This window comes from Podarcis tiliguerta (assembly GCF_965153285.1).
Source record: "Podarcis tiliguerta genome assembly, chromosome: 10".
Taxonomy (NCBI): Eukaryota; Metazoa; Chordata; class Lepidosauria; order Squamata; family Lacertidae; genus Podarcis; species Podarcis tiliguerta.
In genome coordinates this window covers 44,224,108-44,251,729 of record NC_139543.1, presented here as the reverse complement: position 1 = coordinate 44,251,729, position 27,622 = coordinate 44,224,108, and the positions used below count along the sequence as shown (strand labels likewise).

Sequence of the window (27,622 nt, the reverse complement as noted above, 5' to 3'; positions counted from 1 at the left end):
ACAGTGAATTCCATGTAACCTGTACTTTGTGTAAAGCCCTTCTTATTGTCTGCCCATAATCTATTCCCAGTCAGTGGTAAGTGACCTCCCAATTTTAGTGTTATAAGAAAGATGACATTCTTTCCATTTTTCACTGTCTAGTTAATAATTTTATGAATGACAGTCATGTCCCCCCTTAGTCTCTCCCCACCTTTTTAAACCAAAAACCCATGGGATTGATGGGGGGACGGACAGGACAGTAGTGAGAGTCTTAACTCAGTAGTGGGGGGGGGGGCTTGCCCCTTGTGCTTCCTGAGCCACTATGCCACCAACCCAGGTTAAAAATCTGGACAAATCATACTCCCCTGGTAAGAACATGGCCACAGGATCAGGGTTAGCAGCGCCTACTCTTGTCTGGGGTCTCCCTCTGTTCTGAAGTCCTCCTGAGTGAGTGAGTAGATGCCCTTACAGCCATTGTAATGTGAGCTTGCAGTCCCTCCTGCCTTGGGTAGGAAAGTGCAGGGAGGGTGCTGCTTGCCTGCATCCTCTTTTGGACAATTTCTCCCAGTATTGGAGAGGAAAATGTGTTGGCTTCTCAGACGGATTGGCACACTCTGCCCCAACCACTCTCCTGTGACTCTGTTAAATTAAAACAACAACAACACCGTGCCAGCGTCTAGGGCAGGCACACACCAGTTACTGCTGCACAATTTCTTCCCACCGCTCTCTGAGCTTTTCTTTTGACTGCTTGGCCCCTTATGCCCTGTCTTGACTGAGGCCTTCCCACCCCCACCCCCACTTTCCTGTTAAGCAAGCACAGTTGGTGGGTTGGAGTTGGGGCAGCGCAAAGCTGTGAATGGGTTTCCAGTAAAAATAAATAAAATAAAAGCAAAAGTAAAATACAGATTTATGCATCTGCCAAAACTGAGCACTATGTGAGCTCAGGAGAACCACGATTGTTCACTTGTGAGACAGGGCCAGTCTGGGGAGATCCGGATGGTTCCTCCTTCAGGAAGCATCTTAAAGCATCCTGCATAACCCACCAGAGGGGAGGAGCCTTCGTCTTGAGCTATTTGAGGAGCGATGACTAGAACCTGTGTGTTCTCTTCAATACTTGTGCTCAAATTGGCCTCTCAAAGGGTTTTTATTTCTGGATTTGGATCTCATGTCTGCTTGCAGCCTTTTAGGGCCTGCTTCTTGAATGGTAAATAAACAGGAAGCACTCGTTGAAAAATGGGGTCCTATAGCCGTAATCTTTTGCTAACTCTCTTAAGCCCCATTACTAACGTAAATCAGGCAGAGTTGTTTGTGGGCAGTCCTGTATCAAATAATAAGGTGAATTATACTGTGTTTTTCTCAGTTGGAATGATGGACATGGGAAAAGAGGTGTTTTGCATGCACTGGCGGAGGAAGAGGTGCGGGGGGAACACACTGCCCCAGGCTCCCCCCCCCCCCACGCACGCGCTGGGCACCACGCTGCCACAGGCGGCACATCATGCCTCCCGGGACGTGCACCAACCACTCCCCCACCTGCTCTCCGCCCCCAATGCCGGAGCATGAAGCTCCGCCACTGTTTGCATGTGTGTTTATTTTACAAGAGAGATTTGGCTAGGTTGGTGCAAACAATAAACTCACGTTGTACTATACTGCAACACTGCACCAACCACAGTTATTTTAAGAAGAGATAGTTAAAACTCAACTATTTATTTTTCCCCCATTGTTGTGTAAAGTGTTCTTTACCAAAAGGTTCGAAGTTTATAATAACACAGAGTTTAAGGAAACTTCCTAGTCGTAGAAATCTTGAATAATTGTATTCAGAGTCTTGTTTTCTAAGCATTTTATTCACATTGGTTTGACTTACTGAAAAGCTTTTAGTGGCATTGTGTTTACCCTAGTCAGACTTTCAGCACAGTTTGTCCCTGCAACATTTGTTGAGTTGTTGGAAATCTAATAGTGCTAGAATTCCAATGTTTTTTCACTTGTGACCATTCAGTGTTGGAAAGCCGTGGCGTATATGCTGCATTGAGGTAGCCCCTTCAGGTGTTATGTTGCCTTGTATAAGAATCTGTATCCTTGCTCATGTTTACTTACTTGAAATTTGTTAAAGCAGTGGTTCTTCAGATAATCTATTACTGGGAAGAAAATAGGCTTGTGCTTTAAGATGCTCTGTTTCTTAGAACGGGAGAGGTGGGTGGCACTGTGATCTAAACCACTGAGTCTCTTGGACTTGCCAATCGGGAAGTCGGCTCTTCGAATCCATGTGTTGGGGTGAGCTTTGTCCCTGCTTCTGCCAACCTAGCAGTTCGAAAGCACACCAGTGCAAGTAGATAAATAGGTACTGCTGTGGAAGGAGGTAAATGGTGTTTCCGTGTGCCCTGGCTTCTGTCACTGTGTTCCATTGTGCCAGAAGCGGTTTAGTAATGATGGCCACATGACGCGGAAAGCTGTCTGTGGACAAACACCCGCTTCCTCGGCCTGAAGTGAGATGAGCGCCGCACTCCATAGTTGCCTTTGACTGGACTTAACCATCCAGGGGTCCTTTACTTTTACCCTTAGCCATTTCTTACAGTACCGTTGAGCATACACTTCAGTTGTTAGACAAAGTAAATTTTCTTGCCTATCTTGTGTCAAATATTCCTGTTATCTGGGTTCTAGTACATACATTAGTATCAGTTTTCTTTTATCTGCTTACTTGCAAAATGAAAGAAATGCCTAGGTATTTGAAAAGGAGGAAGAATCTTTTGCTAAACAAAATGTATAAATACTGAAAAAGACAAGGTGTTTGACCTTTTTAATATTTGTATATGCCTAAACAGGTTACGTTTAGGCATATACAAATATGCCTAAATGTAACACAAGCTTACCTTTAACACAGGCTTAACTTAGTTAATGTTAATAAGGCTATTTTTATTTATTCTTCTCATTTCACTTACAGGTCACAGATCAAAAAACCAAAGGTAAAAGACTTTTAATTTTTCTAAAATTTACAATAAGTTTTTTTGGTCTTTGAGCAGATCATTTTCCACTTCTTTCTTAAAACAAAGTTCTTCTACCCTTATTAGCTTCATAGGATCAGGGCATGAAATATATTTTAATACTAAAAATGTTTTTTCATAAATAATTTTAAATATAGCTTTTCATATTGTTCAGCTTGCAAAACAATTCAGAACACTTATTTACATATTTTGTTGTAGTGCCCGAAGCGACGAAACCAAGTTTAAGCCAACCAGTGACCGCCAGCCCAATTGGCAGCTCTCCATCGCCACCAGTCAATGGTGGCAACAATGCCAAAAGGGTGGCAGTGCCGAACGGTCAACCGCCAAGCGCCGCCCGCTACATGCCTCGGGAGGTGCCGCCGCGATTCCGTTGCCAGCAGGACCACAAAGTGTTACTGAAACGTGGGCAGCCCCCTCCGCCATCTTGTATGCTCCTTGGGAGTGGAGTAGGGCCACCTCCTTCTCCAGCACCTGGAGTAAATCCAAACAACGCACAACTAGTAACAACAGGAGTGCTGCTGCCATGTGACAGTGGGACTGCAACAGGTAGGAAAGCTTTTGTTATTTCCCTTTGGGTTTGAGTTTGACATTATGTGATCCTAACCCTCTATTTTTTTGCCAAATATCTTCAAGAAAAGGCTAAGGAGTGGAGTTCCTAAGACTGTTGGATGGTAAGCCTCCTGGCAACTCCTGCAGCCAAGCTGGTGCCAAATGTATTGCTCTGCTTTCCTTTAGACCACATCAGCAAGGCTGAGGGTGGGGAGTATTGTTGTCTGGGCAGCCCAGGACCTCCATACACACTGCCCAGGCTTGCGCCCCAGGGAGGTCACTTCAGTGCTGATAACCCCCAGAGGCACACTCCATTGTCTGTTGAGACAGCCGGGTGTCAACAACAACAACATCCTCCTGAATTGTTTCAAGACAGTTTTTGATTGGGTAGATAGGGAGGTAGCCCATATTAAAAAGTGATGTTGTAGGAATAGAAAAGGAAATTAAAATCCTTAAACTTTGGGCACCTTCCTTATATGTGGATAATCTAATGAATTTGGAGTCTAATGAAGGCGAGTGTTACATTTTTTTACAAAACGATGAACGGTGACAAATATGTATAAAGTAATTTTTCTTTAATTATAATGGAAGTTTGCTTCTCCTGATTAAAATTGGTTACCAGAACATTTAGGTCTGACAAAAGGAGGTACTTCAAAGTAGCACATGCAATTAATTAGCATGGAATTCACAACTACAAGATGCTAGGTTCATGGCGTTTAGGTCTCTACAGGTGGTAGCCATGATAGCAAAAAGAAAAACATGTTCACAGTCTGCCTTAAATATCTTTTTATAATATTTTGTTTAAAAAGCATTAGTAGAATTAAAATATATACACATTAAAGATCACATACAATAAAAACATCACAGCCCTAGCCCTTTCCTTAAAAGTAAGTGGCACTAATAAAGAAGAAAGTTCCAAAGTGCAGATTGCAGCAAGCTGCTGATTCTGAAGGTTCATCCTATCTGTACTTAAAAACAGTCATAAAAACAGGAAGAATAAAATTACAAGATAAGAAAATAATAATAGAAAGTTTAAAAGAATGAATTATATAAATATATCTTCTGTATTTTTACCAAGCATACCAAATATTCATGAATGTTGCCAAATAAATGTAGTGGGACTGTGTCAACCATTACGTTGTTTAGTCATATAAATCACAAACGGCCCCCAAGTAGAAGCAGAAGCAGTTTTTTCAGAAATGCACATGACTTTTAAAATAATAAGATGCACTCTTCCACATTAAATATTGGATACTAGGAATAAACAAGGAAAGAGCAGCATGTTTGCCCTTTGCTTCCCAAAGATAACTAGCTAATTCTTCAGACAGATATTGGTTCTAGAAGGCAGTTATTATACTGCTTTCAGATATCTATGGTAAACCTGATTTTTCATTGCCCTTTTACCTTGGAGAGAGGCTTGCATGCTCAAGACTTGAGATGGGCTAAAATTTCTCGCCAGAAGGTACCAAGTGAACAGATCCTCAGTGTGTTTAAAGGGTAACTGAATGTAAATGTTTTAAGGATTATTATTTTTATCTGCAAAAGATGTTATCTTTGGGGAACTCTAAACAAGTACTGTTATTTTGTTTTTTCATCTAATTTGCACCTCTCTCACAAGCTAACCTTGAAAGTTAATAGGTACAATTGATGATGGCCCAGTTATCAATTTGCAGGACTAGGAGGTATTTTATTTGGCCTGATATAGTACTCTTCCTTGCTGAGTATGGCACATAATGCATACAAAATTAAATGTGACATTGTTAAGAACATTAATGTAGCCCTTCTTGATCAAGCCAAGGTCTACCTAGTTCAGCTTTGGACTAGCTCCATGCCTCTGGAAAACCTATAAGCAGGCCTGAAGACTGAAGCCTTCCCATTGTCTGTCCCTATCAATTGGAATTCAAAGCCATACTGCCTCTGAACATCCAGGTGCCATTTAGGCTATGAATTTGTTAAATTCTTTTTAAAAGTCATCTCAGTTAGTGGGCACCATAGATCTTGTGATTGTGAATGTCATAAATGATGGCTTGTAAATACTTTAAAATTCAGAATAATGCAAATAACTGGTATGTGCTGTTTATCGTTCTCCATGTGTTTATGTATAATTATGAATAAGTTTCATTCTTTTAGATTCAACAACTGGAGGTGGTGCTTCTTCAAATTATGCAAATTCCACTTGGGGTCCTGGAGCCTCCTCCAACAGCACCAATGCCAACCCAACTCACGTCTGGGACGCGGTGATTGTAGACAGGTCTGACATGGAAGAGTGGCCTTGTATTGCCAGCAAAGATACGGAGTCTTCTTCCGAGAACACCACAGACAACAACAGTGCCTCGAACCCTGGCTTGGAGAAGAGCACTCTGCCAGGAAGCACCACTAGTAACAAAGGAAAAGGAAAAAACCAGTGCCAGTCTGGAAGCTCTGGTAACGAATGTAATCTTGGGGCCTGGAAATCTGACCCTAAAGCTAAATCTGTTCAATCTTCCAATCCTGCAGCAGAGAGTAATAGTGGTCTAGCAAGCTGGAGGAACTTGAGTGGGCAGGACAGAATTGGCCCCAGTTCTGGCTTCAGCAATTTCAACCCAAATAGCAACCCATCTGCTTGGCCAGCACTAATTCAGGAGGGCAATTCAAGGAAAGGGACTTCAGAATCTGATAATGGTGGCTCCAATGCACAGATTAGTACAGCAGGTCAGACATCTAGGGAACAGCAGTCAAAGATGGAAAATGCGGGTGTTAACTTTGTCTCTGGCAGAGAACAGGCTCAAATTCACAACACTGATGGACCAAAAAATGGAAACACTAACTCCTTGAACTTAAGTTCACCAAACCCAATGGAGAATAAGGGAATGTCCTTTGAAATGGGCTTTGGGAACCCCTCCAGGAACACTGATGCCCCTTCACAAAGCACTGGAGAGAGAAAGACTGGGAGTGTTGGGTCTTGGGGTACAGTTAGGGGGCCTTCTGGAATGGACAGTGTCTCTGGTCAAAGCAATTCTGGAAATCATGGGAACAATGGAAAGGATAGGGAGGACTCGTGGAAGGGAGCTTCTGTTCAAAAATCGAATGGGTCACGAAATGATTCTTGGGATAACAGTAACAGGTCTACGGGTGATGGGTCTTGGACCATTGGCCCTCAACACTCTAGTGAAAACAAATGGAGTGAAGGGAACAAAATGACATCAGGGGTGTCTCAGGGAGAATGGAAACAGCCGTCTGGGTCTGATGAATTGAAGATTGGAGAATGGAGTGGTCCAAACCAACCAAATTCTAGCACTGGAGCATGGGACAATCAAAAGGGCCACCCCCTTCCTGAAAACCAAGGCAATTCCCAGGCTCCCTGTTGGGGTAGATCTTCCAGCTCTACAGGAAGTGAGGTTGGAGGTCAAAGCACTGGAAGCAACCATAAAGCAGGAAGTAGTGACAGTCACAATTCTGGACGTCGATCATATAGGCCTACACATCCTGATTGCCAAGCAGTCTTGCAAACTTTGTTGAGCAGGACTGATTTGGATCCCCGAGTGCTTTCAAATACTGGCTGGGGTCAAACTCAAATCAAGCAAGATACTGTTTGGGACATAGAAGAGATGCCAAGGGCAGAGGGAAAGACTGATAAAGGAACTGAGGGGTGGGAGAGTTCTGCCATTCAGACAAAGAGCTCAGGGGGCTGGGGAGATGCACCCAGCCAAAGCAATCAAATCAAGTCTGGATGGGGTGAACTCTCTACTCCGACAGAGTGGAAAGAGCCCAAAAACACTGGAGGATGGAATGATTTCAAGAACAATTGTTCTAATTGGGGAGGAGGAAGACAAGAAGAAAAGGTGACAACATCTTGGAATGAGAATTCCAACAAAGACCCAGGGTGGAATGGACGACCACCTAATCAAGGGTGGTCTTCTGGAAAGAATGGCTGGGGAGAGGAAGTTGACCAAACAAAAAATAGTAACTGGGAAAGTTCAGGAAACAAGTCGATGTCAGGCTGGGGTGAAGCTGGTCAAAATGAGATTGGGACTTGGGGTAATGGTGCAAATACAAACTGTTCCTCAAAAGGAGGGTGGGATAATAATAATAAAAGAACTCCAGCATGGAATGATTCTGGTAGACAAGCCAATTCCTGGAATAATCAGCAACAGCAACACCATCCGCAGTCAGAAGCACCTGGCTCCTGGGGCCCACCACCACCACAGCCTCCAGGAAATGGGAGGTCACCCAATCCTAACTGGAACAGTGGGCCACAGCCAACTGCCTCAAAGGATGAGGAACCCAGTGGCTGGGAAGAACCATCCCCCCAATCAATTAGTCGAAAAATGGATATTGATGATGGCACCTCAGCGTGGGGAGATCCCAGCAGTTACAACTACAAGAATGTGAACCTGTGGGACAAGAACTCACAAGGTGGACAAGCTTCACGAGAACAGAATCTGCCAACTCCAAGGCCCAGCAAAGTAGCACCCTCAGGTATTCCTTTTATTTGCCTTCTTCATTGTAATGCAAACTAGTAAATGCAGATCTAAATATGGTGAGAGGGTACCTGCATTCTGTAGCTAGGTCTGTGTCATTTGAAATTTTGGAGACACGACTTCATATATCAAAGAGGTGTCTGTTTAATTATGGCTTCATGTGAAATGTTCACTGTTCACAAGTAAGGCTGTTTGCTGTGTCAGGGAACTGGGAGAGGGGATCCCCAATGTGTTTAACTTGTGAAAGGGGGAATAGTGTTAACACAGAACAATCTGCAGCCAGTGGTGCTTGAAACTTCATCTGTATGTCACCACAAGGATCCCATCCATGTGCAGTCTTGATCCTATTACTTAAGCTGAATGTATGTGTATATGTGCAAATACACCTGCTGAAGCTATGCCCTAAAAGGGTGTTTTTGCAAGCTACCAGCTTACTGTCACTAAAATTTTGAATTAAGACACCCACTTGTTACTATCAAGGGGATCTGTGAACAGTAGAAGGCTTCTACAGGGTGAGTCCTTTAAAAGAGGACCTGTGGATATACAAGTTCCACGGGGCCTCTTTTAAAAGACTCAACCTGTATATGTGTATTTCCTGCTGAGCCAGGAACTTTCTGCATGATTCCCATAGCTGGATCCCATTGTTTAACCTCCAGGACCACATGTACTATTTTAGTGCTGAATTGGGGCCTCATCCTGATCACTGTCTTGGGGAATGGTGGTGAAGGGTCTGTGGGCATTGAATTCAGCTCTCTTATCCAGCTGGTGATTGGTGCTTTCAAAGCTGACTGGTATATGCAGTCTGTTGCTGTACACTATTATCTTTGGATTGTGGGTAAGGGGACTTGTCTCTCAAGATGCATCATTACCAGTAATGGTGGTTTTTGTGAGTCAGTTTGCATCCTTGTTTCTTCAGTAGAAATATATAGCTTCATCTACAGGCAGCATTGGGCCTGCAGTTAATTTACAGTAGGGGTAGGGTATCTTTGGCCCGCATGCCAAATTTGACTTGCCCTATCTCTCCATTTGGCCCACCAGGATGTTTTATCCAAGCCATACCCAACTACCCCACCAGTGGGGCAGATAATTATGGGACTTTGTCAGAGGGGGCTGTTGCAAAGTGCTTGGGAAGCACTGAACACAGAAATTGCAAAACTCTTCACATAGCACTTCCAAAACATTCAACGATCACCTGGTTATGACATCAGATGATTTACCGGTGGATGGTCTTGCTTACCTGTCAAAGTTGGAATTGGGGGAGATCAAGATTTGGCCTGCCAGGGCAAACATATTCGCTACCTCTGTTTTAAAGTAACAAATAGGATTAGTTAATGATTCAAATTATCCAATTTTTCTTGAATTACTTTGCTTTCCCTAGAAGTGACAATGTAATTCAGCAGCATTATGTAAAAAGCCATTTTTTTGTTGAATGTTCAACTGCAGTTAGGTGCAGCAAAGCACCCAGGCCCCCTTCTGTGTTGGGAAGGGTGATGTGCATCGAAAAAAGGGAGTGCTTATCCTTCCTTGCCAGTCACCTCCCCTCACCCAGTTTCTCTTACTTTCAACTATTGCAGACCCTTGGTTTTTCTAGCAAACTTCAGGTGTCTGCATATACAGTTTGTTACATTGCAATGTAACATGATTTTCCTCTTATATTACCATTTTTCTGACCTCATTCAGGTATATTTTTAAAACATTTGCTTAAAGTCTTTGCCTTAGCATATAGAACATCTAATTATTGACAGAGCTTGTTTTGCGGATAGGATCAGACTCTCATTTTAGTACAATAATACTACATTATCACACTGTTTGTGTGTTTTTCTTTTACACTAAGAATCATGTGGTGTAAGAGTCAGAACAAACACTAAAGTATGACAGAATGGGGTCAGCAGTATAGAAATATGTAGATTTTTCTCAGTTGATGCTGTGCTGTATGTCAGAAAGCAACTTCAATTCATTAAAAGTGCATAATGAAAACTCTTTCTATATGAAGTCTGGAACAAAAGCACACCTCCTGCTCCAGATAATGGTACAGCTGCTTGGGGTGAACCAAATGAAACCAGCCCTGGATGGGGTGAAGCTGATGATACAGGGGCTTCTACAGGTTGGGGAAATGGACCCTCCACTGCACCAAATGCCATAAAACCTAGTGAGTACTTGCCAGTTGCCATTTCTGTAACAATTTTATGTACTTTTAGATAAAAAAACAAATAGGTTTCTGAATGAGGGTATGGTGCTGCGCCCATGTCTGGTGTTTTTTTCAGCTCTAGCATGGTAATAATAGAGGAAATTTTTACACACCTGATTGGATTAGTACTATATCTTGGGCAAAGATGGCATAGTAGGCAAGGAAGCAATGGAGGACCCCCCCCCCCCTTTGTCAACCTAACACAAGGTAATTAGTCACTAATTGAAGCTCCCTGGTCCCTTGTAAGGTAGATAACAGAGGCAAGGTAAAATGTCAGTATTCATCAGAGTGGACTAGGCTGTTTGCGTCATTAAATGGTCAAGAAGCATGTAGTGCAGGGGTGGGAATCTCTGGCCCTCCAGATGTCAGTTAGACTCCCATCAGCCCCAGCTGATGACTAGCAGTCAGTGATGATGGGAGTTGTAGTCTAGCAGTATTTGGAGGATCACAGATTCCCCATCTCTGATGTAGGCACTCTGTTCTTCTGCTGTGAATCTTACGTGTGTTTGATGATAATTACCATTCCGATATAACAAAGTCTAATATACTTACTCCATGTTAATGCTTTTATCTGCCTGGTCAGATTATTGAAAATAGCACAATAATAATTCTGTTGGAGGGTTATGTGGTTAGGAATTGGAAAATGGCAGTAATCCAGGTGTATCTCTAAATTCAACGTAGCACTAAGGAGATCGTTCCATCAGCACAATCATTTTTGTCTGCCTGAAGGAACTATCTCCCCTCCATGCTCAGTGTTCTGGGGATTCACCCAACCCTCCAGAGGCGGAATTGAAGGAGGCCCAGGGGAGGAGAATTGGGGGGGGGGGTGAGGCCCTTTGCACTAGCAAGAGTCCTTGTGCTAGCTTCTGCTAGCATGGTGGGGTAGTTGAAACCTATCATTCTAATGCACTTTGTCACAAAACGTTGTTCTTTCAACAAAATACAGATCTCGCTAAAACAAAGTCTAAAGGCTATATTGTTAAATGTGAGGAAATGAGGGGAGCATGACAGCTACCCCTTTATGGTTTCTTGAAAAGTAATGCCCTTGGGTGGTCAGAAGTTACAAATTTTATTTTGTGCATATATATATATAGGTGAGTTTTTCCAACTCTAGGAAGCTGAACTTTTAGGGTTACGTATCAGCTTAGTGTTGTATTTCAAGTTTGCTATTGAAGGGCATCTTACAGGATTTTGAATCCTCATTAGTGCATTAATTGGAACACAAAAGTTTAAGCTTTAAGACAAGTGTAGTATAAAAGAAATCTCTAGTGGATGAAATTATTAATACAGTAATACTATTAGGGGCTTTTAAAAGTTACAGTGCCAGTATCGTACCTCTATATTTGCATGACATTAAGCAGAATTAGACTGCAAATTAGCCATTACCTTGATATCTAGTCACTAGTAGTAAGGGCAGTTTTCTAGTGCAGATGCCTGCAACATGGTGCTGTTCAGATATTGTTGGACTTCCAAGCAGTATCTGGAGGGAACCATGTTGTTCACCCCTGTTCTAGGGTTTCTTTGTGGCTACTTGCAAGCTTCTGACCATTCTCCTTTCATGTAGTAGTATATTTCTGTAGAAAAGAGGTTCTCCTTGATAATGCAGCTAAAGGAATATTTTACTTGAAAAAACCCCACAGTTTTTATAACTGCTGCTGTAGAATATGAAACTGAAAACTATTTCTGTTCATTAACACCCAGACCTATGTCTTGTGATATTTGGTGTCTTTTTGTTCGTCTCCTTTATTCCAAATCAAAAAACATTAAGGCTATTATCCTATGCACACATCTTTGAACTAACTCGTATTGAATACAAGGAGACTTAACTTCTCAGCAAATACTGAGGTGGGGGGAATAACTTTGCTGTCTCCATTGTGGCTCCCATGGGCTCACCAAGGAAGCCTTCCCTTCACAATCTTCTGATTTTTTTGCCTTTTTTGAGGGCATTGCCTGTATGTTCATGTTTTGTTTTGTGGTGTGTAGGTGTTCTTCCTATTTGGGGAGTAAAGTTCTGACCATTGTCATTTCTTCTTCTATAACATAGGCATTTTTTTGTGTTGACAGCAGTTTCTTAAACTTGCAAATGTGCCCCAGGGCCATAAAGGTTGAGGTTCTCTGCTGTAACCCCTTGATTTTGCCATGTGGTATAATAAAGTCAAGCGAGTTAATAATTGTGATTAGCTTTTGACAATGTTTTCCTCCCCATCGAAGGTTCCAAACCACCTCAAGATGGTTGGGGGGATAATGATGGGCCAGTATCAGGAACAAGGCATTCCAGCTGGGAAGAAGAGGAGGAAGGAGGAGTCTGGAACACAGCAGGCTCTCAGGGAAGCAGTTCCTCCCATAATTCAACAAGCTGGGGACAAGGAGGAAAGAAACCACAGATTAAGGTGAGAAAATGCTTATATGGTGCAATATTTCTCTAGATACATGAAACATCAAACCTTTTAGGGTAACTGCTAGCAATAAATAATCTTAATTATGCACATCTGTTGGTATTGAATGATGGCACGTGTAATGACTGCTTAACTTAAGAATAGCCCTGCTGAATCAAGTCATTTGGTTCGGTATCCTGTTCTCACAGTGGCTAAGCAGATGCTCTTGGGAAGCCCATAAGCAGGCTTTACTGCTGAATGCAGTTTTACTGGTTTTACTGTTGAATGCAACACATCATTGTTTGTATCTTTTGGGGTTTGCAAAAGTCTTCAGGCGTGGATACTTTTCAATCAGTGTGCCCATTTTGGCAGAAAATGCCCTATGTTGCTTATTTCACTTGCTGACATCAGTCTCAGATATCAGCAAGCTGGGCTACAGGCATCCACTGAAATGTTTCTTAAAGTCTTCTGAGGGGAGTTATACAACATGCAGCCATTTTTTATTAGCAAGGAAGGTGAAGTGTGTCTGGAGTAAGATGGGGAGCAAAGTGCGTTGACATGCTTAATGGGTTGCCCAACTAAAAACTGGTTTCGGTGCAGTACAGCCTTCTCTAGTCTAATACCTTCAGATGTTTGGAACGGCACCTCCCATCAGTGTCAACCACAAAGCCAGTGGTAAGTGGAATAGATTTACAGTCCAAAGGATCTGGATGGCATCATGTTGGGGAAGGCTGGTGTAGTATTAATTACATGCATCACCTGGGAACATTTGTTTCTTCAGCTGTAAGTAACTGAAAGCTTAAAATCAGAGATAATTTCAGTGGCAAAAACACTTTTAGCACTTTTTAGCAAAAGCATAAAACAATGGACATATCAAGGACAAAAACTAGCCCAGTTCTCCCCTGCATCTTAGTTCACTTTCAGAAGGTATGAGAAATAGACACTTACAAAGCTAAAAGAGCTACCTGACAGCTTTGTAAAGTAAGAAAATAATGAAATTGTAGCTTTTTAAAGAAGATAAGCTGAATTTATTTTGAGTTTCTTCAAATGTGTTGAATTTCCTACGTTAGGAAACGTGTGGAAATTGCTCTAGGTAACTGTCCCTTTTTTTACTGCCTGGAGATTGGAGATTGCAGTTGTTTCACTACACACAAGTTATACCCCAGGGCATGATCTGAGGGCACATTTTGCAGCCACCTTGCTGAAACTTAAGCAGCTCTGTGTCTGGTCAGCTACTGAACCCCTTGTACACTGTATTCAGTTCCATGATGGTAGAAAGGCAGGATAAGTGTACTAAATAAATAAATATCTACATACGAAATTATATATTGTTAGACTGATATGTTCATCTTTGAATATGAGAGGTTGGATCCAATGTTGCAGCTCTACTTACGCAACAGACTTCTGTGTGCACAATTGTGCTTCTTTTTCCTCTCCTGTCCCTTCAGCCCCTCATATGACCTCAAAATCAGCTCTGTAGGCTTGGGGGACCCTCAGTAGATTTTGATGATGTTGAAGAGAGAAAGCAGAAGTCCTGTTGTATGAGTGGAGCTGTGCTTGCACAGCACTGGATACAACCCTAAGTGTACTGTTCAGCTGATAGATGGTTTATGGGCCTGGCTAGTGTGATATTCTTTTTAACTAACATGTTTCAGTGCTAAAGTTAAAGGAATCATGCCAACCAGTAAATGCAGGGATTGTTGTCTTTTTGTTTCCTTCCTTGGGGTTTTAAATTGTTCTAATCCTTTATGTTTGTATTTCATGGAGTTATTTCTTAGTGAATTACTTCAAATAATGGGTTCTGATATCTCCTTGGCTCTACTGACATTATGCTAACAGAATAAACCTGTTAAAGAGATTGAAGAGCTTGCAGCAATTTATCATCTGCTCCATTTCCTAAATTCTGTATACCTTAAGTTTCCAAGGAATAATAGTAACAGTATTTGGTAAATCTGCTTAGTATTTTAATAAACCTTCCTAACCAGCCCCCACTGTAAGGTAGGCCCTTTCACTAAAGAAGAGAGAACCAAGGCTTGAGCAGCATGTCTAAAGCTTACTGGGTTTATTTATGACATTTGATACTTGAAACAGGGAATTGCTTTTTTAAGCTTTCATTCTTAGTCACTGCATGGTGAAATAAACTGATAAATTGTTTCTTTGCTTTAGTGTTCGTTAAAAGGAGGAAGCAGTGATTCGTGGATGAATTCTTTATCTGATCAGATGTCAAATATGGGATTACTAGTAAGGCTTTTAAAATGTCATAATTATGTTTTATATAAACTGTTTACTGACCCGTATTTAACAGACTACAAACAGCTATCTGTCCTAGGCACCTCCATGAATAAGTATTGTCTACAGGTGACCAAGCTGGGAAGCTTTTGCCTTCTGGATGAGATACAGGGTGGAATTCAATAAAACACTAAGGAGATAGTTCTGTTGGTCAAGCAGAAATGCTTGCACTGATGGAGCAATATCTTTTCTCCACCTATGGTCTTCTCCGGGACATTGCCCAACCCTCCAGAAAGGATTTGTGGGAACCTTTGCACTGGCTTCTGCTAGTGAAATCGGATAGTTAAATTTGGCCCGAGATCCTCAATTATTTATTTAGTTATTTATATAGTGTTTTATAGGTGCAATCCAGTTGGAAGCAGTGTGTAATATAAATTTAGATCAAACACAGAGTGTATTATGTATACATTCTAAGCTACTGTAACTGAGGAGAACACAGACAAGTTTCTGTGCTGGACTTTGGGGGGGGGGGGGAGTTGGAGAACACACTGCTTGGCATATGGCGTATTTTTTTTAATAGCCAATTAGGAGGGAAGCTATTGTAGTGCTGTGATAATGCTTATGTTACTCCTGAGAGTCACCCAGGGTTTGGTAGCAAATACCATGTCAATCCAAACTCCAGCTCACTGGGTTAAATAGTTGCACCTTTCCAGAGTTACGGGAACATCCTGTCCCATACTGCCAACACAAGGATTACTTGGCAGCACATTTTAAGACTAGATGCATCTTGAGGATGAAGTAACATTCTGGCTGCTGTTCTCAGAATATAATCCCTTGACCACAGAAATGTCAGGATAGAGAGGTTTGTGTCCAGAGCAGCTGTCCAGCTATTTTTCTCTCTGTTTCTCTGTGCTATTGGTTCATACATTTCTGGCTGTATTTTTGGACACACATCACCACCAGCAATTAGAAAAGGCTATGCTCAAGGTTAGTTCAGTATGCTATTTTTAAGCCTGCCAATTCACCTCTTTAATTTATAAAATGCATGCCCCCCCCCCAATACTGGATTTTATATTGAACAGCATAATACATTCTAGTGTTTTTTCTCTTTCTTTTCCAGAATCAAACTGAAGACACTCCGGGCAGTAAAATGGACTTATCAGTAGGTGTGTACCTAATATGGCAATAAGAAAAACTGATTTGGTTCATGAGGCTGAAGTGCTTGGCTTTGAAAATAGTATAATAAAGCAGTATGTGGCCTTTTGCAAAATGATTTTAGAACAGCTTAAGGACCTTTTATATAATTTGGTGTGTAGCTGATGACAATGAAAGAATGAAAGTTTGAGCTAGGATAATGGGAAGGGACTAAGTCTGGTTACTGAGTGCATTAATAAACAGACCGTCCTTGCACAAAGTCCGTTTGTGATAACTGGGTTTCATTCTGTTGAATAGTACATAATGATTCATGGACTTGTAGAGAAAATGTCAAAGACCTACTGTGGAGAAAGAAAAACTGATTTGCTTAGTGGTAGTATGAAGGGAGGTTTGTGTGTGTGTGTTTTTACAGTATTTATAGCCCACTCTTCATTGAATGTTTTCATTCCCAGAGCAGGGAGCAAATGAAAATAAACAGAAAAACAATATAAACAATTTGTATATAAATGAGACCCATAAACAAATTAAAAAAAATTATCTCAAGGCAAACAAGCAAAATTACAACAACATAAATTAATATTTCCCATTTAACAAGTACAAGCCTCACAGTCAGCTGGGCTGTAAGGCAGTGATGTGCAGTTGGGTTTGCTGGCCTCTCCCATCTACCTTCTCTATACTAGCTAGCACAGACGGTATTCGGGGTCCTCCAGGGTCTTGGGAAGAGGGTCTGTGGCCTGAAAGGCAGTCAGTAAACCACAGCTGATGTTTCTCTCCTGCTCAGTACTGGGGAAACTTGCAGGCCTCAAGATCAGTAGGACTGCCAGGTAGTGATGCTTTTAGGATGTTGCTTGTCTGAATGGGTGGAATCATAGTTTTTTTTTTCTGTCAACAGTTTAACTAAATGAAGCTTCCCCGTCTTAGAGAAGATTGTCATGACAGAGCTCTGTAAAATTATAACCACTTGAAGGAGAAACAGACTAATAACTTACCTAAATTGTCAGAACTCATTCTAGAAAGTAGTTATAGAGGACTTATGCTTAGCCCCATGCAGGCATGGGGTCCTGCAAAGTTCCATCTTGCCCCTCATGTGCTTTAATGTCTATTTGTAGCCACTGGGGGACGTATTCAGAAAATGATGTTTCCCAGCATGATTGCAGTGTCAGCAGTATGCTGATGATATCCAGCTCTGTTTCTCATTTTCATTTCAAGTCAGGTGAGGCTATGTGCTAGACCAGTTTCTAGAGGCAGCAATAGTGGGAAATAAAAGAAGGCTGAATCCTGACAAGATAGAAGCCCCGGTTCTTGGGTCTGGGAATTGGGTAGGTGAACGCACCCACAAACAGCAGGTGCAAAGTTAGGGTGTGTATGTGTCAGGATTCAGCCTTCTTTTATTTGCCCCCATTGCTGCCTCTAGACACTGGTCTAGCACATTTTGTGCCCCTCAAGTCCTTGGACCTCCAGTGTGCGAGTGCCTTTTTTTACTCTTGCTGGTTTGCCAGCTATGTCTGTTTCTGGACAGATATCCTGCCAGGGTTACCCACCCCCTAGTAATATTCCATTTAGATTCTAATACACTGTACATGGGCACACCTTTGAAGATGGTCTGGAAGTGACAGTAATACAGAATACATTCTGTCAGAATGTTAGCTCATATCACATAAACTCTGATTCTGAAAGATCTGCATTGGCTGCCTGTATGCTTCCAGATGGAATTTAAGGTACCATTATTCACCTACAAAGCCCTAAATGACTTGACACCCAAATATCTGAAATGCCGTATTTACTCGAGTCTGATATGCCATTGAATCTAATTTGCACCTCAATTTTCAAAACCTTGAAACAAAAAAAAGGATTTTCTGGCAAATGTAAATGTCCCATCAAATCTAATGTGCACCTTAATTTTTGCAACGTAATTTGGCCAAAAAAGTGAGCATTGGATTCGAGTAAATACAGTAATCATTGTCCCTTTATCTAGGAACTAGGCCCCCCCTGCACATCCCACCATCAGGACAAGTATATTCTGAGGTCCGCCCCCCCCCCCATTGCCATTGCCTTGGAAGTATAACTGGCACCAATATGTCTGGTGTTTCAGCAGCAGGTAAAGGCCTACTTGTTTGCCTGAGTCTTTCTTTGCAAAGACATAATGTGTTCTTACCTGCTCCTTTGATTTTATAGGAATTATTATAGCTGAACATTAGATCATATGATGAAGGGTAGGCTAAAAATGTATTTAATACATTTATAATAAGGCCGCTAAGGAATTTTTGTAGTTATTGTAGTATATGAGTATAAGTGGAAAATACTTCATTTAGTAATTTATGTTGCCGCAAACCTATAACAGCCACTCATATGAATGCTTCCACTTCCCACTTTTTCCTTTCAGGTGGTCTCCAAGATAAGAAATTTGATGTGGATAAACGAGGGATGAATCTCGGGGATTTTAATGACATTATGAGAAAGAGTCGGCCAGGTTTTCGTCCTCCTAATTCCAAAGACATGGGAGCCCCAGATAGTGGGCCTTACTTTGAAAAGGTAAGACACATTTTGCTTGTAAAAATCTGCAGCTTATTCCAGATGTAATTTTAACATCCCATCAGATTTCAGCATTGCAACTTAAAGACATTGTTTTATTATGAGACTTTGAGGAGAGAGAAAATGCTTGTTTGGGGCAAATGAGAAGAAGTGGGGTGAACTGAACACATGGGTGATCTTTGGAGTAATTATTACTGTTCTGGAAAAACACTTCAGGAGAGTCCTCAATCGTGTTTGTATGAAAAAAACATACCGTATTTTTCGTCCCATAGGACACACCTAGTTTTTTTGGGGGGGAAATAAAGGAAATTTCCCCCCCCTTTTCCCCCCTCCAAAACCAGGTCGGGGAAACCAAACCAGGTCGGGGAACAGCGGTATGGCAGCGCTGCGCCTCTCCGCTGTCCCCCGAGCTTGTGGGGCTGGCCGATGTCTGCCCAGCGCGCGGGGCGCTCTTCTTCACGGCGCCCTGCGTGCCGGGCGGCAGGCTGCTATCCGCAGCGTAGGGAGCCCTGTGGGAACTCCCGCATGGCTCCTCAGGCTTGCTGATAGCTTCCTGAAGCCTGGGGAGCGAGAGGGGTCAGTGCGCACCGACCCCTCTTGCTCTCCAAGCTTCAGCAAAAGCCTGTATTCGCCCCATAGGACGCACACAGATTTCCCCTTCATTTTTGGAGGGGGAAAAGTGCGTCTTATAGGGCGAAAAATACAGTAACTTTTTATTCTGAATGTATTGTACATTTCCAACATTTGCCCCTAAAAGTTACTGGATGGTTTTGCTAAGACTTGAGTGCCAAATTAAAAAGTACAGCAATGATCAGACAATACTTTTAATACATGTAACAGCCCTTTCCTCAAAAAATAGTTGGTTCCCAAAGTCCTGTTGAAATAGAACTGTCTTCACCTGCCAGCAGAAGGACAGCAAGGGGGAAGTCAGCCTCACTTCTCTAGGAAGGGAGCTCAGGAATCTGAGATAAGCGACTGAGAAGGCCCTTTCCTTCATTCCCACAAAGCATGCTTGTGAGGGTGACACGGGGCTGAAATCTTAATGGCGAGCCCTATCAGGTTCATATGAGGGAATATGGTCTTTCAGATAGCCTGAACCTAAGCTGCCAAACACTGAGTCAACCTCTTCACCCTGCTATCCACTATGATCCTAAGGTCTCATTCCTAGTCAGTCATTCACAGTTCAGACCCCAAGGGTGTGTATGTGAAATTAAGGTTTTCACCCAACATGCATCACTTTATACTTGTTAACACAGAATTGCATTTGCTTTTTTACAGCCCGTTCACTCAGTTCGTAGAGGTCCTTTTGGTCTTTTTAATGACCCTGAACAATTTAGTATCTTCTGCCATGGATTACCCCTAACTCTAGATCATTTATGAACAGGGCAAAAAGCACAGGTCCCAATACTGATCCACTTCCTGCATTTCTTAATTTGAAGAACTGTCCATTTATTCCCATTCTGCTTCCTGCTACTTAAACAATTCCTGATCCAAAAGAGGACCTCTCTTATTCCATGAATGCTAAGCTTACTCAGGAGTCTTAGATGAGGTACCTTTTCGGGGGTAAATTGAAAGTCCAAGTGCACGGTCAGCTGGATCACCTCTGTCTATATGTTTGTTGACACGCTCAAAGAATTCTAATAGTTTTGTGAGAAAGGACTTGGCGTTCCAGAAACTATGCTTATTCAACTTCAGCGAGACTTATTATTCCATATTCTTGATTATTTTATGTTTAGCAATTCTTTCCACCAGTTTTTCTGGGACATAGTTAAGATAACTGGCCTGTAATTTCCAGGATTGGTGTTAAATTAGTTACTTTACGGTCCTCTGGTATGAAAACTTATCTGAGGAATAAGTTACATTTTTTTGTTAGAAGATCTGCAATTTCCCATTTGAGTTATTTGAGAACTCTCAGGTGGATGCCATGTGGACCCAGTGATTTGTCAGTTTTTATTTTGTCTATTAGGCTTACAATTTCATCTCTCATCACCACTGTCTGCCTAAGTTCCTCAGACTTTCCTCCTGCAAAAGTTAGTTGCAGCACTGGACTCTGTCCTATATCCTCCATTGTGAAGACAGATGCAAATAATTAATTTAACTTTGCCACAATATTCTCATCCTCCTTTTGCACACATTTGACTCTCTTGTCATCCAAGGATCCAACCATCTCTTTAGATGATCTCCTGCTACTAATGTATTTAAAGAACTTATTGTTGTTTGTCTTTGTACTTTTAACATAGTGCTCCTCAAATTCTTTTTTACCATCTCTTTATTGTCTGTTTGCCAAAGTTTGTGTTCCTTTTTGTTCTCTACTTTTGGGTAAGACCTCCATTTTTTGAAGGCAGTCTTATCTTCAATAGTTCATGTTATGAAGAAGCAGATTCCACAGGACACATAAATCAGTAATCTGAAGATGATGGAGACAGCAGGTCAGGTAGAGTCCCAACCTGTGATCAAGATCTAAGAGCATAAACATTGGGAAGTAAAAGGCACTACAAGGCAGGCATTAAGCATACATGTAGATCAACAATAACAGCAATAAGATACAGAGTTGTCAGGATCCTGCTCAAGTCACTGAGAGCTGATCGCTTGTTCTCATGGAGTCTCAGTTTTAACCAAGCCCTCACATATATATCCTGGCCCTGATTACCCCTCCCATACTTGGCAGAGGACTGGAGAGCCTTATAGAGGCAGCCCTTGAGCCAAGCACCCCATCACCCCTCCATATGCTCCCATCAGATGTTCTGCTTGTGTTGGTCTGAAAGACTGGTTTTCAAACAGTGCGCCGTGACACCCTGGGATGCCTCAAATGATGGTCAGGGGTGCCGCAGGCAACACAGGCTTCTGTCCCTTTTTCCTTCCTTCCCTCCCTCCCTCTGAAGCCCTCTTGCATCTCTGCCTCCCAAAGGCTTGCACAGCTGTTTGTTGCAGCAGCCCTGGCTACAAGCATCCCAGGCAAATAGTGCCTCTGGGTTGGCCGGGGGTGCTGGTTACCAGGAGCTGAAGTGCCTCACAGACCAGGGGTGGCTGCGGCTACCTGGAGGATTCCCAAGAAGAATGGAGAGGAGAGGAAGCTAAGAGAACACTCTGCAAAGGAGGGTGTTTGAAAAAGGGTGAGAGGCTGCCAGCTCTTCAGGCAAGGGGTGACATAACTGCGTTCCTGAGCCCTATAGGGGTGCCGCAGAAAGAAGTTGGTCAAGGGAGCTGTGGACTCAAAAAGGTTGAAAATCTCTGGACTAAGGAGAATGAGTCAGGCCCTGGTTCCTCTGGGGACTGCAGCTTGGGGCTGCTCTTTCCATTTCCAGCTCAAGGACCTTGTATTCCAGAGTTTCCTGGCTGTCAGATTCAGGCTTGCCATTGAGATTTCAGCTCATTTCCTGTGCCACTAGTTTGCTCAACCTAGCTGGTACCTTTTATCTCTGTCAGAATTCTGGCTGCTGTTCCAGGTCTAGGCCATGACCTCAACTATGGTTCCTTTGTCTGTTTGTACCCTGTTGGAATTCACAATGCAGTATACGCCTATTTCCTGGGACCCTGAACTTACTGAATTAGAGGAGAATCAACTTACATATTCTCAAAGAAGTTCCATCCAAATTTCAGCTTCCATTTTGGTGACAGATTTGAGGATCAGACACTCATTGCTACAACCATACCCTCAGTGCACAGTGGGTTAGAAAAAACACAGTATGGATTTATTTGGAACCTGGACTGCTGGTCAATATATTTCCCTAAAGATTCATTAGAATCATACAAATTGTAGAGTTGGAAGGGACCACAAGGGTCATCTAATCCAGCCTCCTGCAATGCAGGAATATTTTGCCCAACTTGGGGCTGAACCCATGACCCTATAAGAGTCTCACACTCTACAAACTGAGCCATCTCAGACTGGGACAGAGTTAAACTTTTAAAAAGTCCTGCTTCCAATTCCTCTGAATTAAGACATGTGTCATTTGGAATCAAGAAACATACTTCTAGTCAACACAAGTAAGAAACTTCAGAGCCATCAAATTATTTCAGAACTTGGTTATTTTTGTAACCATTTGCAATGGACCCCCTCCACCCAAGGTATCTGCTCTGCTTTTTAATGCCAGAAGATGTATCTCATTTACTTAACACTTAATCACTTAATCACTGGGTCATTTCTTAATACTACAAGAAATAATCAACCCAGCATTGTAATACACTTTTTACCAGTGCCAGATCCTCAAGTTGAGATGGTACCTAGTGTTGTTCTTTTCTGGCTTCTGGTAGGTTTGGTCCTGACATAACAAAACCATAATGTCCTCTGTTTAATTACTTAAAAGAAGAGAAGATCTCAGACCTCTGTTTCTTTGACATCACCTAAAGCTAGGAATTTACCCACAGAAAGAAGGTACCTGATCCATTTCCTTTTGATAGGATTCCAACCAAAATTGCAGTTGCCATAGAATCAAGTGTATAAGGTTATTAATGCTGAAGGACCCTTCAAAATTCTGTACCTATACAATATTACACAAAATAAATTTGCTCAGAGTCATCCCTAAAGTCTTCTAGTGTGAGCAGACAAGAATTTCAGTGTTCAAGTATTGCATCAGGTATACAACTTTAAAAACTTGGAGCACCCTTGTAACTACTTTTCTTGGTTTTTGTCTGCTGTTTGGCCTGGTCTCTGGCTGTTGAAATAATGGGGTTTTTTTCTGTACCTAGCCGTGCTTGTAAAGAACACAGCCAAATTCAAAAGCCCTGTTTGTCACCACTAAGTTTCTGTATTATTTGTTTTTTGGAGAATGACAAAGCCAATGGCTATTATAGAGGTAGCTGAAGCAGAATATCTCAGAAATATAATTTCTAGAAATGAGGAGCATTCAGGGAGCCCCAGAGTTAGGTCTCAAAGAGGGGACTTTGATGGCTGTTTCATATTTTTGCATTTACATAAATAGCACTTCCATGAAACAGAAGCTAAGTTAGCCCTAAGCTGTCTTAAATATGGCTTGATTCTCACATAGGCAGTAGGGAATTGTATTGTCCAGAGTAGCCAGTGTCAACCTCAAGCTGAAAACAACAGCACTTCACCAAAACTGCCTCCATCTTCCTGGGCTATCAGTCTTTCTCTTCTGATCAGGGAGTGAGGAATTTCAGCATTCTACACTGACCTTGCTGGCTGACACTGTGCACCAGAGACAGATAAGGACGTTAACCTGAGAAAATGAATCAGTCAGTGTTTATTTTTTGTGTTTGGTTCTAAAGAGCTTTTGGTAACAAAATACTCCATGCGAGGATGTTCATTCTCTTGCTTTGTAAGAAAGATGGACATACTAGTGTCAGTCGAGTAGTGCTTATAATAATGTACTGGATGGAAGATCTTTAAATTGCCCAAGAACCGAGATATTATTCTGATGAGATTTCTTTATTCTTCACCTGCCTGAATTCTTCTGCTTGCCTCATCTGCTCTAGGTGTTACTCAGTTGTAGATCTCCTGAAAAGAAATAAAATTTTGTCAGCAAATAGAAATATTGCATCTCTTTTATTGAAGATTATCACTTCCACAAGCAGGGCAGCATTAGCTATGGGTAAAGGTTTTTAAGTATTGAATTGATTGTTCTGACTTGTCTCCTTTTAGTCCATATTTCCAAAGTAAGTCGTGTACTTTGTTGGAACATATCCTTTTAATGGTTAAAATCATACTAATTTTGCATAATCTTGGTCATTCATGGTCACTCTCTCTCTTCTTGCATTCTGTTGCTTCACTAACCAACTCCTGCTGATTGGCTACTTATTTCTTCAGCTGACTTTGCCTTTCTCCAATCAAGATGGGTGCCTTGGGGATGAGGCTCCCTGCTCTCCCTTCTCCCCTTCTCCCAACTACAAGCTTTCTCCCTCTGGTTCCACACTACCCGTCTGCCTTGGGGCAATCGGCTCAGGGCTCAACCCCCAAAACTTCGCTGCTAGACAAGTAAGGAGGTCACATTCTTGGTTATATTACTTCTTGGCTGCATCCTATAGTTAATCCTTGTCAGCTTGGTTTTTGCACCCCTTTTTTAAATGTTTTTTTCATGGAAAATGTAGTAAGATAAATCTCAAATTCAGGAACCCACCAGTCTTTATTGCTTCCTTCCAGACATTCAATATGTTGCTTATGTCTGTTACTTTGATCCCTTACTAATACCTCACAACAGTCTGTGAGTTTACTTTCTCAAAGAAAGTAATTAAAAGTCGGGGAATAAACATTTTGGAACCCAGTGCAAGAATAAACACTTTCCCCCTTGCTCTAAAAAACAAATTTGGCACTAAAACTTCATACTACATTTATGCAGTAGTTACTCTGTTTAGATTTGTATGTGTGTTTGCTCTTAACTTATCCTAGAGCAGTTTTGAAACCGAAGAAGAGACTAACAATTCTATCCATTTGGAAATCTCTAGGAATAACAACACAAGCTATAACCACATCTACAAATGTTTTTCTAAGGTTAATATGTATCGTGAATGTATCCCTGCAAAGGGACTAGGTCACTTCTACTGGAATTTGTTTTCAAATTGAATATGCAAGAGACACCTGGCACAAAATGTTGCAGTGTGCTCTGTTCCCTGTTCTGAATTCCATACACCAGTCCACCCCACCACCACCCCACGCCTGTTTTAGAGTCGATTCCCCACACCTCCAAACAGTGTGCATTACACGGCCTCTGAGCATGCTCAGATCCCATTGGGCTGTTTTGGGGTTTCCCTTCCCCTGAGTCTGCTGATACCTCTCTTTTGTATATGATGGTGCTGTTTTGACTGTGTAAGCAGTGGCGCGTTCTCTCTTAGAATATTGGAATTGCTTTACTGTGTATGATTAAATGCAGTTTGAGGACTGCTTAAGACCTTTGAGTAACTTTCCATATTAAATAAAGAAGCAGCTAAAAACAATGAAGTCCATCATATTAGGTAGTTCTTAATATTTTCTTCTGCTATATGTAATAAGTAATAAATACTGCTATCTACAGTATTCAAACACAAAAGACAAATCCCTTTAAATATAAACATTGCTTATCTTTTCTATGCACCTTCTTTTCTCCTCTTTAAAATGTATATGGCATACAATCAAACCTCTTAGAAGGGAATGTGTTTGGAAAAAAATGCCAGGCAAATGAATCAAGATGAAATAAGGATGTCTATCATTGGCATGTTATAAATTCTCATAGTTATATTAACCCCAGGCTCCAGCTAACATATATAAACAACTATACTCACAACCTGATTTGACTTTCATTCATTCATTCATTTTTAGGGTGGCAATCAAGGTCTGTTTGGAAACAGCACAGCACAATCGAGAGGAATGCACCCACCAGTGCAACCGCTAAACCCTTCACCTAATATCCGGGCACAAGTGCCTCCCCAGTTTCTTTCTCCCCAGGTAAACAATTTTTAAAAGTTTCTTTGTAGATGGTTTGTTATAGTCTCTTCTGTTGTTCCACATATGGAGTTGGATTTGAGGACATCTGGTGGAGGGAAGAGGCTTTAGTCATTTTCCCAAACCTACATATTTTGTATGGCTCTTCAGGAGCTAAAGAGCAGATACAGTGTCTTTTTGCAGTCTTCTTTCTAATAGCATAAGCTTTTTCTTCATCTGCATTCGTTGTTTTCTGCTGTTGACTTTTTGATGTTAGAAGTATTTGGTTTCAGTTTGAAACTTGTGACAAGGGAATCCAGATGTGCCATACAAGAGTGAAAGTGCCACCTACTTCCAGTTTGTTTTAATTGGTATTTATGAGAGTGCAGTGGGGGCATGAGATTGATGGGTGCTCTTTGATGAGAGGGAGAAGTCCTTGTAGAGGGGATGTGTGACTTTGAACCTAAGTAAGGGAGAGAGCCTAGTCGGGTGTGGATTGCTATCTTAGAAAGTTTTCTAATAGGTGGGTAGGTGAGCTTTGTTTAATTATGGCTTTACACAAACAAGCAGTGTGCTGGTGCATGCTTCTAAAGGTCTCTGCTTAGCTCCTCTCCTGCTTCATGTTGGGAGCAACAAACTATGATTGGTAGCCAAGATTTGGTTTTGGGGTACCACTTATAGTTCCCTTGAGGAAAACAAACCATGACCCCAAGTCTGCATAACAACAAGCCAAAACATGCATTTTGTTATTTCTGATGCTGCTAATTCATGTTAAATCCATAGGTAAACATCAACTGTGTTTTAACATTATGTATACTGAACCAATGGTGCCCCCACTCCTTAGTTCAGCCTAAAGTGTAAAAAGGATGTAGCTGAGGAGAAGAGGGGCTAGCAAGAACCTCACTCTGTCAGAGCTCTATATAATGTTGTTGCACATTCAGAAAAAGCTCATCTTCCCCAGAGGAACAAGTTGCTCCTTCCTCCTCCTCCTTTGTGCATTGCAGTCTCTGTTATTCTCTTCTCCTTGCACCCCATTTCAAATGGTGTGGGTGGGTGTGTACGTATACATGCACACATTTCTGTATGATGTACTGTTAAAGCTACTCATCCACCAGGGCCCTGCCACAAACTGAAATAGAATGTGTTAACTCCAGAATCATGTTCCATATTAAGCTCAAGCTCTTTTCTTTAAATGTACAAAATGTTTGTGCATTGTTCAAAATTTCAGCCAAACAAAAGCTAGCCAACTCAAGTAATTGATTCCTTTCTGTACTCACATATTGCTATATGTGTTTGTACCATATTCTTTATGTTCACTTTTCATTTGTTGATGTTCAATTTCATTATGATTAAGATCACACACTTTCTGTTTTCAACAGAGACATCTTGCTTTTGCATACAGACCTGCTACAAATGTCTTTGTTGTTCTGTCAGTTTCTGGTTTGACTTGTGTATGCCTTTGCACTTTTTATTAAGGTTTCTGCCTCCATGCTCAAGCAATTTCCTAACAGTGGTCTGAACCCAGGTCTTTTCAACATGAATCCCCAGCTTTCTCCTCAACAGATTGCTATGTTGAGCCAACTTCCGCAGATCCCCCAATTTCAGCTTGTAAGTAACTATCCTACTACAGTAGCTGACTGAATTTTGCATACTCCTGTGACTGTTTTTGCAGCTTTAATCTTTTTGGGAAAATGTTGTACTTCATATCTGTGGAAATATATACTTAGTTGTTGAAAAGGCACAAATAAGTCATATGCAGTTGTGGGAAGGGGACACTTTCTAGCAATGACTTGTACTTACCTTTACAG

At 41.7% G+C, this 27,622-nt stretch overlaps 1 protein-coding gene across 22 annotated transcripts in view; it reads left to right on the top strand.

Annotated features, from left to right (window-relative positions):
• The window catches only part of TNRC6B (trinucleotide repeat containing adaptor 6B), a 99,824-nt gene that overhangs the window by 49,185 nt on the left and 23,017 nt on the right, over window positions 1-27,622 (top strand). For 8 of the 22 annotated variants that reach the window (XM_083400429.1, XM_083400423.1, XM_083400432.1 and 5 more), the window contains 11 exons: window positions 2,915-2,936; window positions 3,174-3,521; window positions 5,655-7,982; window positions 9,978-10,133; window positions 12,384-12,562; window positions 14,714-14,788; window positions 15,897-15,942; window positions 18,315-18,463; window positions 24,228-24,395; window positions 25,713-25,838; window positions 27,291-27,422. In XM_083400429.1, the coding sequence (XP_083256555.1) occupies window positions 2,915-2,936; window positions 3,174-3,521; window positions 5,655-7,982; window positions 9,978-10,133; window positions 12,384-12,562; window positions 14,714-14,788; window positions 15,897-15,942; window positions 18,315-18,463; window positions 24,228-24,395; window positions 25,713-25,838; window positions 27,291-27,422 (3,729 nt within the window). The remainder of the gene's footprint in view (window positions 1-2,914; window positions 2,937-3,173; window positions 3,522-5,654; window positions 7,983-9,977; window positions 10,134-12,383; window positions 12,563-14,713; window positions 14,789-15,896; window positions 15,943-18,314; window positions 18,464-24,227; window positions 24,396-25,712; window positions 25,839-27,290; window positions 27,423-27,622) is intronic. The other 14 variants (XM_083400417.1, XM_083400413.1, XM_083400414.1 and 11 more) reach the window with 3 other exon arrangements.